The sequence below is a fragment of the Rissa tridactyla genome, chromosome 1 (assembly GCF_028500815.1).
Source record: "Rissa tridactyla isolate bRisTri1 chromosome 1, bRisTri1.patW.cur.20221130, whole genome shotgun sequence".
NCBI lineage: Eukaryota > Metazoa > Chordata > Aves > Charadriiformes > Laridae > Rissa > Rissa tridactyla.
In genome coordinates, this window is record NC_071466.1 from 202932850 (window position 1) to 202946961 (window position 14112).

A 14112-nucleotide genomic window follows, 5' to 3' on the forward strand; every position below is an offset into this window, starting at 1 on the left:
TCTTTTGCAGTCAATGCAGTAGCACACATTGAAGTTGTCAATACCTGAACACCTGGCAACAAAACCATGAACAGTAAGTTTCTTTCACATTACACATGCCAAATTCAATACTGAGGATCCAGACAACTCCTCAAGAAATCAAAGTAACTACAATTTAACACCACTTGTAAATACCACCTGTAAGTCATAGAAAGGTAACAAAAATAATGTATGTCTTGGTGCTGACACACAACATACCTTTTTATAACAACAAGGGCAATGAAAAATGAGAGTGACCATAACTATCCAATGCCAATTTGCTAAGCATTTGCGGGACAGCATATACTTGTAACTACCCTCATTTTTTTTAATGCCCTTTGGTGACAACTCTGAAGCTGTGGAAAACACTGATTCTCTGTAACCAAGCTTTCTTCTAGGAATGTGCTTGATTTAACGAAACTCCAGTAACACAATAAGTTTTCGGGGGAGTGTGTGGGGAAAACCAAGAGATCCGCACACCCCAGTAAACCGACAACCTGATAATTAGCGTGCCTGTCCAAGCTACAAATGTACAGAGGACTAATTTAACAACTGAGCTCAAGTCAGTCCTACTACAGTCTTACTACATTTAGTTTACAAGTAGTGAAACAGCAGCATGAGGAAAGATTTGACAGGGAAAACAAGGTCATGCCTATAGCCCCGTGACTGAAAATAAGGGACTACATGGGCCAAACACCTGCTCCTTTTATTTCTACAAAGCACAAAAACTTTAATACTAGACATTAAGTCACTTCCCACAGAACTGAACAGCCCAATCCCTAATCAGGATCAAGAACCTCAGCACAAGACTCTTAAACCCAAGCTGTTCTATGAACATCCACTTCAGCTTTTCATCAAATCACCTTCAATGAACTTCATTTCCCATCCCCCACTCCCCAAAGAACTGGACAAAATTATCCAAAACCTCAAAAACAGAATGGGTGAAAAAAAATCCAGCCCTGCTTCACACCAATGATGAGTATTTTGAAAATCGCTTCGCTAATATGTGTCAAATAACTTTTTCCAGATACTTAATTATTTATTGTAAGGCTCAAAATCAAACTCAATGAGGCAATGAGATTAGGCATTATAAAATGTTGAATCTCAATTTACACAGATATAAAATAACTTGCATTTTTCTTTCCACCAGCTCTGAGAAGTTACAGTATTTTCCTATCGATGTTTATGATTGCAAGAATTAAGATGAGCCTTACTTAAGAGCGTTGCTTGAGGTTCCCAGGTTAATGCTTTCAGCACAAAGCAAAGGAAAAATATGTAGAGGACACAAAGTCAACGGAATGGTAATCTTGCTTTATAAGACATGAAGTCCTATGGCATAAGGATACAAAAGGGTAAACAAAGGATTTGATTTAAATGCCTTATTCTCTTGGGGGCAGATGAAAAGGACTTTCAGAAGCTGCCTTTACTGAAGAAGAATCTCTATATTACATGCCTAGTTTTGTAAATCAAAGGCTACTTATCTAGAATATGGTCAGCCAGGATACGGCCTCTGGATAATTCAGGCATGTAAAATGCCTTCTGACCTCCCTAGTGTCTGCTTTGCCTTTTTTCACTGATAGAAGTATTTATTTCCACTCATCAAGATGTGCATTCTTAAACCGAGTACTTTTTTGAGTGCAATTCTCACATACGCGTAGGTGGTATAAACTTAGAATCTTACACAACTTCACTTTTCCCTCACTTAAGAAATCAAAACCTAATTTAAAACTGTAGGATCATAGAAACATCTGTTCATTTTTGAAGCTACCAGTATATGAAATATTTCAGACAATAGCAAAATAGACAAAAAAAAGCAAAATGTCAAGTTCCCCCACGCTACAATTTCAATATTTCTTCTGATTTTTATCTCTTCATTCATAGAGAGGCTAAGAAGCATTCAGCATACCTGCTCCAACTTCTTTCTCTTCTTCTTCAATGTTGTTTTTGATACTGTCATACTCCTCATCGATTGCCTGATTGCCACGCATTTGAGACAGAATTCTCCGTGCTCTCTGAGTCTGGCCTTTCTGAATGAGCCAGCGGGGACTTTCGGGAAGAAACAGGAATCCAAGAAACTGTATAACTGCTGGAACGGCTGACAAGCCCAGCATGTACCTGGAAATAAACAAATAAATAAATAAATGCCTACAAAAACATGTTATGAGAAGGCTCAGTTACAGCTACTCAAGCTGTAATTTACAAGTCAAACCCTCCTCCCCTTGTATTTTTTATCACCAGAAGCTAAAGAACCATGTTCTGCAAGTATTTTAGACAACAGGATCTTCTCTTTCAATTCCAGGAAATCTCAAGGACACGTTGACTATTCTGCCACCACTGACCCTATAGCCACTGGTCCCAAGTACACCAAGTCGGACTAAATAAAAACCCTGAAATATTCCAGTAGTTTGGAGATCGACTACCCCTTCCGTGAAGATAAAAGAATGAACAGAAAGAGAAACCAAAGGCACAGAGAACAAATGGATGCTGCTGATGGCAAAAAATTAGACTGAAATCCCACTAATTGTTTTACAGACATATTAAAAAAAAAACAAAACCAAAACCAGCCAATGAAAAATGCTTAATTTTTAATTATATACATATGTATATGTAATACATATACACAGACATAGATGACCAAGCAATATGCCTCTTTTACTTTTGAAAATTTCTGACTATTAGCAGAAACACTGAAAAAAGTTAATTTCGCCAGCACAGCAATTTACACTACATCTTTTAGAGAGTCTGCTCTTACATCTTTAGCCAGAGCTGCGATGTTAAGTTTTAAATCAAAACTGCATTTGAGATGCCCCAGCGGGGTGTACTATATACAGCATTAAGGCTAGTTCTCTACTGAACAGAGAATTACCTCCAGCCAGAGAGCTATGCTTCCAGGGATCAGCACTGATGCCTGTGACAACATCCACAGATACCACAACGTGCTCCAGCTGAAGTGTGGGGAAAGACTGTGGAAGACCAGCATACCACCGACTTTCATGGGTGGTTCTGGTCTATACACGTCATATTTTTATATTTGTTCAATAAAACACTAACAAGAATAACAAGAATTGCAGAATAACATATAATTTTGTTCTGCTTTTTAAATCTGACCTTTTCCCATTTGCACTTCACTGAGATTTTTTTTTCACTTCCAATAAAGACTTTAAATGGTGCTAGTGTCACCTATACGTTACTGCAGTTATCACAGGTTTCACATCAGTGGTTATAATCATTAAAACACCTTCAGAAACTAGCCCTCAGACTGAATTCTGAGGTAGTCTGTACTCATAAACAGGTTCACACCTTGACATCAATCAGGAGATTAAGGACATTTGCTAATCTCTCTTCTAGCTCCTCTCTTCATACCCCAGGATGCATGCTTTCACACAGATGATTCGGCAGTCTCTCACCTCGATGTTTTTATAAAGCATGCTATGAAATGAGATTGCTAATAGAGCAGGAAAGAGAGCACAACCATTAACGGAAACCTTGTTTCAGGGCAATGAACCAAATGTACTTGTCAAGCCCAAATGCATTTTGGATGAAAATAGAAAAAGACTTTCTTAGAGGCATTTGTAGATTTAAAAGAAAAACACGAGCAGTACAACAGGGCAGAAAACCAGAGAATGCGGAAAAGAACACCCAAAAGGTAATGCAAAGAATATGGCCATCCCAGGACAATGTGCATGCGGTACAGTCTTTCCATCCCCAAGCTGAGCCCTCGCCTTCTTCCTAAAACTAGCAAAAATTTCCAAAGGTCATACAAGTAAGTCTTGCTCCAGAAAGAAATCTGTGAGCAAGTCTCTTATTTTCTAACACTTTAAGAATGGTATAGTTCATCATTAGTTAAAAAAAAAACAAAAGCAGAAGGGAGAAAATAAATTTAAATCACAAAGCTTGTGGAAGGATTATTAGTTGAGTAGTCTTCAGCCAACATACCTAACAAGTGTCACCAATTCACTACGTTCTCATTCCTCATTCTCTAATGTTGCCATTCATTAATGTCCTATGCTTTTCCCTCCCCACAAACATTTTGATAGCTGTATACAGAATCACCTTTACACACACACCACTGAAGCTCACCAAATTGTATGTTCACTATCTGCATTACAGTGCTATTTAGAAAGCCTTCTCTATTTCAAGTGAAGAGTAAAACAAAACCATAGAGCTTAAAAAGTCACTGTATTGTGTCAAACTGCAAGCGAAAGGATCCTTTAATGCATGTAAATAAACAGATTTAGTCCTTCACACTTGTATTACCTAATTTCTGCTCCTGCAAAGCCCTTCAGTCCCTTAAATGCAGCAGGGCCTCCAGAACTAAGCAGCTGGGTGCCTGCAATCATCTTAGGAGGCAAAATCAATTGAGGCTCCTGAAAGCTCGATCCAACCTGCTAAACCTACCAGTTGGACTCTATTGGATTGTTTACCACAGGCAAGATAAAAAAGAAATGTACGGGAAGTGCTCGCTCACTCAAGTTAGTTTCCAATCGACATGTTTCTGGTCAAAGTCGAGTACAAGGAGCAGGCCAGAAGGAAAATGTTCAGTTAAGAGCATACATCCATTGCAAGTACAAGAGTTGTTGCAATTTTCAGATCAAGCAATTTTGATATAAACAATTTAGAGAAAAAGCAGGCAATTCTAGACATTTCATGCAGTGAGCCAGCTTTCAGAAATCTAATATAGTTCTTTCCTATACAGAGTACAAGACTTGGCATTTGAAGCCAGATGTCTAGCAGACCTGAAAAAATCCAGCATGAAATTTAATAAGTCTGCTGTAACATTTCTGCTTCTCAGACATACTGCTGCAATACTATTAAGATGGCATTAGCAGGGTTTATAAAGCTAACCTGACATAAGAGTCAGGTTAAATATTTGTTTTCTGTGGTTTATTTTTAATTTAATATCCAGCATTTCCAAGAACAAGCAGAGCAGAGAAGTTCCTTATTGTTTTTTGTAGCACTCCAATGCTTAGCCATTCAGTCACTAAGAGCTACAATAATTGATGTAATTTTCCTTCTCATGTGATGACTCAGGAGTGAACATCTGTGATTTCTCCCCATGCGTTTGCTGGCCACTCTGTCCAGGTGACAGACGATCTGTACTCTTCCCTTAGGTTGCAGTGAACTAGCCGAGGACAGACAAGTACACAATCCCCTATTAACAACTCCAGCGTCGCAGCTGAGAATCTTTGGATCCCTCACCACTAGCATAGCCTCAGTTTCTGACCAATGCATCGTCAACAGCTTCACTTCACTTCGATCCACTCAATCCAGAACAGTACTTGGCACGTACATAAAACATAGCATTACTGCCTTCGCAAAAGTTATCCAGCATGAGCCAGCAGGATGCAAGGAACAATTACTCCTCACTACTCAACACACTGTGCGGAATCTGGGAGACTGGGACCACCAACATGAAAGCAAGCTACAACCCAGGAACAGCAACAGATCACTAAGACAGTTGTGCAACTGGAGTGTATGACATAAAAGAAGAGACTGAGAGAACTGGGTTTGTGCTGCCTGGAAAAGAGATGAACAAGAGGAGATCTAATTGCATCTTTCAGAACAGAAAAGGAGCTCATAGAGAAGACAAAGACAGATGAACACTGTGAGAGGACAAGAGTCAATAGTCACAAGTTGCAACAAGCAAAATTCAGATCAAAAACGAGGGAAAACAATTCTTCCCAGTGACAGTGACTGAACATCTGAACAAGTTGTCTTGAGAAATGGAAATGTCCATTGTTGGAGATATTCAAAAGTCAGCATCTCACACAGCTCTGATCAAACACCCAACCTCCTATCCTTGCTCAGTCCATAGGTTCTAAATTTTACTTTTCATTTTTTCAGTTCAGATAGGTTAAAAGGCCTGAGTTTAACAGAGTAGCTTATTTTTTGTTCCAAACAAAAGAATAAGTTACACCAATGCAGAAGTTCTCAGCAACAGTTTTGCAGCCTTTCAATGGGTGGGGGCCTCATTCCTATTTAAGCTATAGCGGCATACCAGAACACCAGTGTTTCACAAAAAGATGAAATCTACATTTGACAATGACTATTGCTTTCCACTTAATCTTCCATTTTAGCAAAATATACTTAGAAACATACCAAAAGATAGTAACTTGTGTGTGTAACAAACTGAAATGATATTCTTCACTCAAATTATTATTTACGTGCAACTGTACTTCTCAATCTTATGTCACTGCTTGATGTGAAAACTGATACATCCTATACCACACTGCCAGCTCTTTGACTGATCTTTTCCAAAGAAGCGCAGAAGTTTACTTTTGAGCTGCAAAAATTCAAGCTAGGGAATATCTTAGTTTATCTGAACAATTAAAAAAAAAAAAAAACGAAAGCTCCAATAAGATCAATACTTGGCAGATACTAGCTTATATTTTTCTTCCAATACACTAGTATTTACTGAAACCCAGATTACAAACACATCCTTAGCATAACTGGCACTGAGGATCAAGTACTTCAGTTTGTATTTTACCTAGAAATACATTACTGCATGCCATTAACTTTTCTCAAAATTGAGCATACTTCTTTAACTCCAGAAGGGGATTAGCAATCCTATAAAACTAAGTTTTTCTTTCAGTGAAGGCTGTTTCTCCATTCTCTGTAAGCGGACACACAGTCTGTCAGAAAATGCAGCTGCATCATAATGAAAAGGTCATCAAAATCTTCACATAAAAACTTGAAATGCTATTTCATTTGAGCTAAAGTAACCAATGCATTTTCAGAAAGCACAAAATAGACCTAAAACTTAAAATTAAATTAAATTAAAATTAAACAAAATCAGCATGAAGTGACTTTTTTCTTGATGTCAAAACGTGACATCTTTTTACGAAAGGGACAAAAGAAACAGTAGTATGGACAAAAAGTAAAAACTCAAACTCTTGAACCTTCAGCCATACACAAATTAAACCATGGATTCATTAAGAAGAAAACATTTACTTTTTGTTTTAAGTCAGATTTCTTTAGATACTATAAAAAGATCAGCTTCTAAATTCTTCTATGTACCAAGTCCCAGATTAATTGTTCCTAACTTAAACCTCAAATGTCGGCGCACCTAGAAATCCCTATTCAGCTCCATTAGAAGCCAGAGTACAGAATAATATTTATGTTGCAAGCTTTTGGGAATGGGAGGAGGATCCTTCAAATTAGAATTTTCAAACAGCACAATGATTCCAGGCTATAGCAACAGAAACCGAAGGCTCTACAACAACACACGTCTCTTTCCCAAGAGCGTTTCAAGAGAAAATCACACATAATTAAGCACAAGTTTCCAGAAACTGGAATGTACAGTATAAGTTATTCCTCCTACACTTTTCTGTTAATTATTTTTTCAAGTCAGCATTGCTAGTAAAATACTGAGCCACTGAAATTTCTCATCAATCTCAAATTACACACCACTATAAAGACAGTAGGTATAAGGCTGCAGTCCAGAAACACTTAGCAATGTCTACAAGAACACCACAATATCCAGAAAGTACAGTAAAACAGATTCATATTATTCTATAACCTAAACTTTTAACTACAAAGTTATGCTACAATATCCTTCACTTCAATTCTGATTGGATTACTACTGCTCAGATTAAGACTATTTGAAATACACCTGTATTTTGCACATACAGCATTATACTTAGTGGAAATTTGTTTTTTGAAAAATCAGCATATAATTATGCTAAATGCAAAAGGCAAGCTACTTTCATAAACATCACGACAATCATTCAAGCTTGTTGATGCATATTTATTGCTCCTCCATTTTAAAGTTTAGCAAAGTCAAAAAATACTGTGAATATTAAGCCTAAGTGGAAGCAGTATGGATGTCATTTAGCAAGAGTTAATTATTAAAGTTCCATTTCAGCATACAGTTTTACCACTTTATATGTAAACTCTATTTTACCATGAAGAACTAGAATAGCTGTCAACCAAATCACGACCATGGCAGTTTTGCTTTTAGCAAGGAAGACTCACAAACCTCCATCCGTCCTTCGCGAGGTAGCTGAAGAGTCCATCGACGACACTTGCAAAAAACTGCCCCCCAGTGATGAACAGAGTGTTAATGGTGACTAATCTGCCTCTTAAGTGTGGAGGAGCAACTTCTGCGATGTACACTGGCACAGTCATAGATGCTACACCTACAAGAATAAATTAAATTACAGTTATAAAATCAAAAGAGATACTACATCCCTTTTACATCATGAAATATTACACCATTTAAATGGAACAAGCTGGAAGAATTTTATTTCCAGGTCTGGAAAGATGAAAAGAAGGAAAATGCACCTAATGAACTCTAGAAGCATACCCATGGGCGCACACACTGGTTGCTAGCGACTGTATTGCAAGTTCAAAGTTTGATGTAATGATAGAAGGAATAACTCACTTCATTTCACATTGCATGTATACTAAGATTAAATAAAAAGCATAAGTGTATTTATAGTTTTGAAAAAAAGAGATTCTACAATCCAAGTAAGCACACATAAGTCAAAGTGACTAACTGAAGATGCCAAGTGCTCACAGCTCTGAGTTTGAACAGAACTTTAGCATGGTTTCCACCTCCAAGAAAAAGCAAGGCCAAGCATCATCATCATTATTATTATTATTGTTTTATTATTGTGTAATTTCATTATTGTTATAAGGAACGCATTGTTTCTTGACTTGGTTTGTAAGTATTCCATATGCAATGCTAAAAACTCTACCACCATAAGGAAGCAAGGACTGAAGCTAAAGCACAGCTGCCTTTTATTCTGTCTTAACACCGGCAGTATTTCCTATGAGTTATGCGATGGCTCTAAATGAGCCATTTGTGCAAAAGACAAAAATGCCCATGTGGAACACTCACAGGAGCACGCACAAACACAAACTGTAAAAACAGGAGTTCAACAGCATATGAAGAGCAGAGTCCGGTGCGGTACATGCTTTGGTGGTGGCCAAATCCACTAACGAAACCGCACTCTCATTTCAAGGAAATGTATATCCCTATTTCCTTAAGAGAACTAGCAGTGACAACCAACAGCAATTTCTTTTGTCATTAAAACTGAAAGCACATAGGTAGCACGCAGACAAAAAACACATTTCGACTGAAGCCAGCTGAGATACAAGGCGAGCACAGTGAGCACAGCCCAGCAGCAGCAGAGACATCAGATCTTCCATCCTGGGGCAGCTCCACCGGGTCCCACCGACAGCTCCACACCAGCATGGGCCACTGCCGCAAGCCCAGCAAGAAATGGGGTCACCTAAAGGCATGCCGATGCTCGGCCACTGTTTCTTAGGTCGTGTCATGGCAGAAAGGCTTCATCATAAAATGGCGTAGGCTTCGGCCGGCACCTCACTGCCTAGCTGACTCACCGAACTAAGAGCACAAAATCGTCTTTAGCAACAAGGTTAGCCTGACAGAACTCCTGCAAGCCTCCAAAACCTCGAGCGAGGAATATAGATTGTTTAACAATAAAATGGCATCAGCAGATCCTTTGTTACGACAGGTAAATGCTCGCAGCAGCCTCTCAGCATGACAACCCAGTTAGCTCCTGGCAGAGCCTCCCAGGACCCGCCAATGCCTCCTCCTCCCATTGACCGAGCAGCCCACACGGAATGAAAACAAAAAACACCACATAAAAGTGTCAGGAAGAAAAAAAAAAACCGTTAAGAATTTATTCAACCTTTTCTCAAAACCAACCAAAACGCACCACGGAAAAATGCATTCAAATAGCCCTTTGCATGTTTGATAGAGAGGCAATTTTTCAAACGCAGTCCACCATTAGGGATATTTCCCTCACATCAGCATTTGAACCAATTATAATTAAAGCGATGTACACAGCGCACATATAAGGGAAAAGCCTTTATGAGAAAGCACAGGAGCACATCCGTCTTCTGCCAACTGAAGCCACCGAGGAGCCACGCGAGGTTCATGGCGGGGTGGAGGGGAAGGGAAGGGCCCTGCGGCTGCGGCAGCCCTGCTCCGAGGAGGCTGGGCCGTCCCGCTCCCCTGACACCCCCTCTGCCTCGGGCACGCCACCCCACACGTTCAGGCTGCTTCTTCCCCCACGGCAGCGTGGCCATCTTCCCACTGGAAGGACAGCCAGCTCCGTGGGGCCAGTCCCAAAGCCCCGTGCCACAGTCTCTGCCTGCAACGGGCAGTAGAGGTTTAGGAAAGGCTCAACAGCAAAACGAGCAACAAATTATCCCCCTGCTACACTCTAAACAAGCTTCTGTTAATCACCAGGTTTGGGAATTCGTGACTCAATGGACCAGATGTTTCACACCTCTCAAGGGTTTTTTGAGGCCATTCTTTGCTCTCCACTACTCTATTTAGATCATTCATCACTACAAAGCCATAGTAACTCAAAGATGGTGGGGGGGGAAGTCTGCTTGCCAGTGGCTATTCTGTCATTTGGCCCATAAACACCTTCCCTACTGTTTGCAAGAGTAACATGGAAACGAGAGAAGATGACTAAATGCAGAGCAGCAGGAATGACATGAGAGACCAAGCCCTCCAACATGGAGCTGACAGGTACAGAAACAGAACAGAGACTTGCGTAAGTACAGGGAAGAAAAACAGGGTTGTGATTCTGTCTTTCGGGGACACAAAGAGAAAACTGACCTTCCATCTTCCTCCTGGAAGCTACTGAAATTCAGTCCCTAGCATTCATCCTCCCCCGTGCCCTGCAAACATGGATACGGTTAAAAGCTTTAGAAAATAACACATAGTCCCAAGAAGGTTATCTTTTAAATAGATAATCACTAGTGCAGCTAGTTTGAGAGGTAAAGATGGCAGTATCTCTATGTGGATTTTACTGGAAGGCAGTTAGAAAGATAGGCACAATCAAAAACAATATACACTCTGTAAAAAAGCTACCTTTTTGCCCCCCCTTCAACTTTTAATGAAGGGTGATTTTACACAGGATCTGCAGAGAAATCTTGTCCAAAACATGCCAGCCAAATCTGCTTCTCAGGCATCCAAAAACCAGAGCCACACCATTGATCAGACCAACAGCTAACACCAACGTTCAGCGCACACCACCAGTGCCGGGACACTGCTAGAACCACGGTTAGCCCCAGCTAACACAACAGTTGCCATTTACAGGTAAAACTAAAGCCTGCTGCTGTAACATGAGGGTAGTGTGAAGGTTAAAACATGTTTGTGAAGTGTCTTGAACAAGAGGCACCATGACAGGAGGAGGCTTATTCCTTCTGTGGCATTCTTGACACAAAGTTAATGACTACAGGCGTTAGCAGGGCAAGGGGAAGCTTGCACACCTCAACAAGCTAGCCAACGGTACCAGCTATTCAGCTGGCATTAATACAGTAGTTAACATTATTTATTATCAAACCTACAATGAACAGTATGTGATCTCTTAGGAAAAACTAAGGAGCTGAAGTATTAGTTCAAAATTACACTGAATTGTTTAGATTGAAAGGGACATTTGGAGATCATCTAGTCCAACCCCTGTTCAAGTTAGAGCAGATTGACCAGGACCATGCTCAGTTAGGTCTTGACCATCTCCACAGGTCGATATCCAACCAAAATGATTCCGTGGCTTCCATGTCAGCTTTCTCACCCTGAGACTCTTCACAATGTTGCTGCCAAAACCAGCCTTTTTAGCTTTGTACTCAAACCTTACTTCCTCTACTGGGTTTTCCAAAACCTGTAGGTTCAAAACATATAAACAAAAACCTCAGTTTAGAAGATAAATTTGTGTTACATATTTCCAGTTATCACTTAGATATCAAAACATATGCTTTGCTACTCTGAGCCTGAAACAGAGTGCAGCAGGAGGTCTCAGGGAACGGGAGGAGGTAATTAGGAAACCCTCCCCAGTTTGACTGGCTGCCCTCCAGAAAGCATTCACACAGAAAAGCAAAGTTCTTGGGGAAAAAAACAAAAACAAAAACAAACAAAAACACCACGGCTTTAAAAAGCTATTCTGAAACAGCTCAAAGTAAGCAAAAAAATCATACCACCTCAAGGAAATAATGTCTGAGATTCTATAAAGTTTTTTACATTACAGATTTGCTTTCAATTGCCTTAGATGGCATTAATGTTTTCCTCCTCTAACTTCAATTTAAGACACACTAGAACACAGGAGAGTAAGTTCTTGTGAAAAGGCACAGTTGGAAGCAAGGCATTAAATGTTAATCAACTACAAAAATCTCTAAAATACATAACCAATATTCATTATGTAGTTATTTAATATATAGGTATTAAAGAAATCTGAAAACAAAGAACAGCTTTCCTAGCAAAATAAACATGACTACAATGTAATCTTTCCTTAATCTTTCATATGAGAATGCTTTCATTTACACTTAGATGACACATTCTAATATGCTCTCACTGTTAAATTGCTCACACTAAATAAAAGATTCTTGCTGCAGGCAAGTATATTACTACCTAACTAATAAAGCCGATAAGTGACAAGACATGAGGAAAAGAAAATTAAAACAATTAACTGGAAACCTGTCAGAGAAAGTTTAAGCTCTACATTGTGCACCACAGCTACGAAATGTGAGAAAAGAGAGCAGGCAAGCCCAATCTTTATCAACTTGAGTAACCAGGGCATTAACCTTCTGCTCTCATTAAAGAATACAGTTCAGAAAAAAAAAAATATAATAGAAGGTTCCTTAAATTCAGACCACAAAATGTATCTAATTATTATATGGGAAGCAATAGATGACAGAATGGACTTAAATCATTATTTTAAATGTTTTTTCACTTCTAAGATCACACAGGAGAATAATTACAAGAGCTGCTACTATAATCTCCAGACTTACCATTGGAAAGCAGAGACAAGAGAGCGCATAGCTCAATTTTAAGACAATCAATAGAAAGCAGGTGTGAAAAGGCATCACATTAGCAACCAGAAAGGTATTTTCGGTATGAATTCATAAGCATTATAAAGAATACATTAATAAGTTCAGCAATGAAGTCAACAAGCCTACTTGACAGGAGAAACAAAAAGGTCATGAAGGAGAACTCCTATGATAATTAGGAGAATTAAAAATACATTTTAAGAACTGAGATTAAGGTATCAAAACGAAAGGACTAAAGAAAGAACCCAAGTTCTTGGGAATAAATACTAGGGAGATGGAATAATTTTAAAGACTTTTTGCAAGATCAGGTGGATATAAACATATCCTGTAAAGGCCAGGACTTCCTCTACGGCTCCAGTCATGTGTCTAGCAGACATGAGGGAAGGTGCGTCATAAAAACAGATGAGCAACAAAAGCTGAAGACAGGATACGAAATGAGACGCACTTCTACTCCTAGCATAATAAAAAAGCTCCAAGGTAGCAGGGATGTAAGTGCCAGTCATTTCACTGGTGTCAACCAATAACTAGCGTCAGGAGCAACAAAAACATTGGGAAGGATTCCTGACAATTTTTTGTTGTTGCTGTTTAGATTACTACCCACGAGGTTCATAAATACAAGAGAGGTGGCAAGACCTGGGTAACTTTAAAGAAAACGCGCGCAACCCAATCGGCCTTTCATGCTTAGGCATAAGGAGGACTGATGGCTAACTAGAAGTGCTAAGGAGGCACGTCCACAAGCTGGTGTCTCTTTGCATCATGGTTCTGTCCCTCCTTCCCTCCAGCTTGTGCTGACCCTTTGTATCAACACCAGGTAAACCAGGGAATACAACCAGCTAAAAGGATATCCACCTGCCCATTAAGGGTTTGGGGTTTTTTTAGCTCTCAAACTGTTCACAATGAAATGAAAAGCCTGTACTGGCCCACAGGCAAGACTACATATGATAACGGAGACTGGCACAAATTGCCATGGGACTCCAGACTGTCCAGTTGGAAACCAAATTCAGGATGTAAAATAATCACAAAAACAAAAAGCAAAGATATCCTTGATCCTATTTCAGAGTCCAGCGACTGAGCCATTAATCTCTATTAACAAAAAAGAACAGTCACAGCTCATTACAGAAATCTCTATTGTTAGGATTTCCAAATAAACAGGCAGAAAAAGAAGTTACTAAAACATTTCCTTTCAGAATACTCACGGGAATGAGTCTTTCTTCACTAACACATAAAGCTGTACTGAGAAATTAACCAAGGTAATAGTTTTGTTTTTTCATGTATCAGAATGAATTT

The 14112-nt window shown here is 39.3% G+C and overlaps 1 protein-coding gene across 2 annotated transcripts in view; it reads right to left on the reverse strand.

The window, feature by feature from the left end:
- SLC2A13 (solute carrier family 2 member 13) overlaps nt 1–14112 on the reverse strand; it is a 168336-nt gene that overhangs the window by 129679 nt on the left and 24545 nt on the right. For both annotated transcript variants that reach the window (XM_054189296.1, XM_054189292.1), the window contains exons 2-3: nt 7997–8156; nt 1925–2133 (exon numbers count right to left, since the gene is read on the reverse strand). In XM_054189296.1, coding sequence (XP_054045271.1) covers nt 1925–2133; nt 7997–8156 — 369 coding nt within the window. The remainder of the gene's footprint in view (nt 1–1924; nt 2134–7996; nt 8157–14112) is intronic.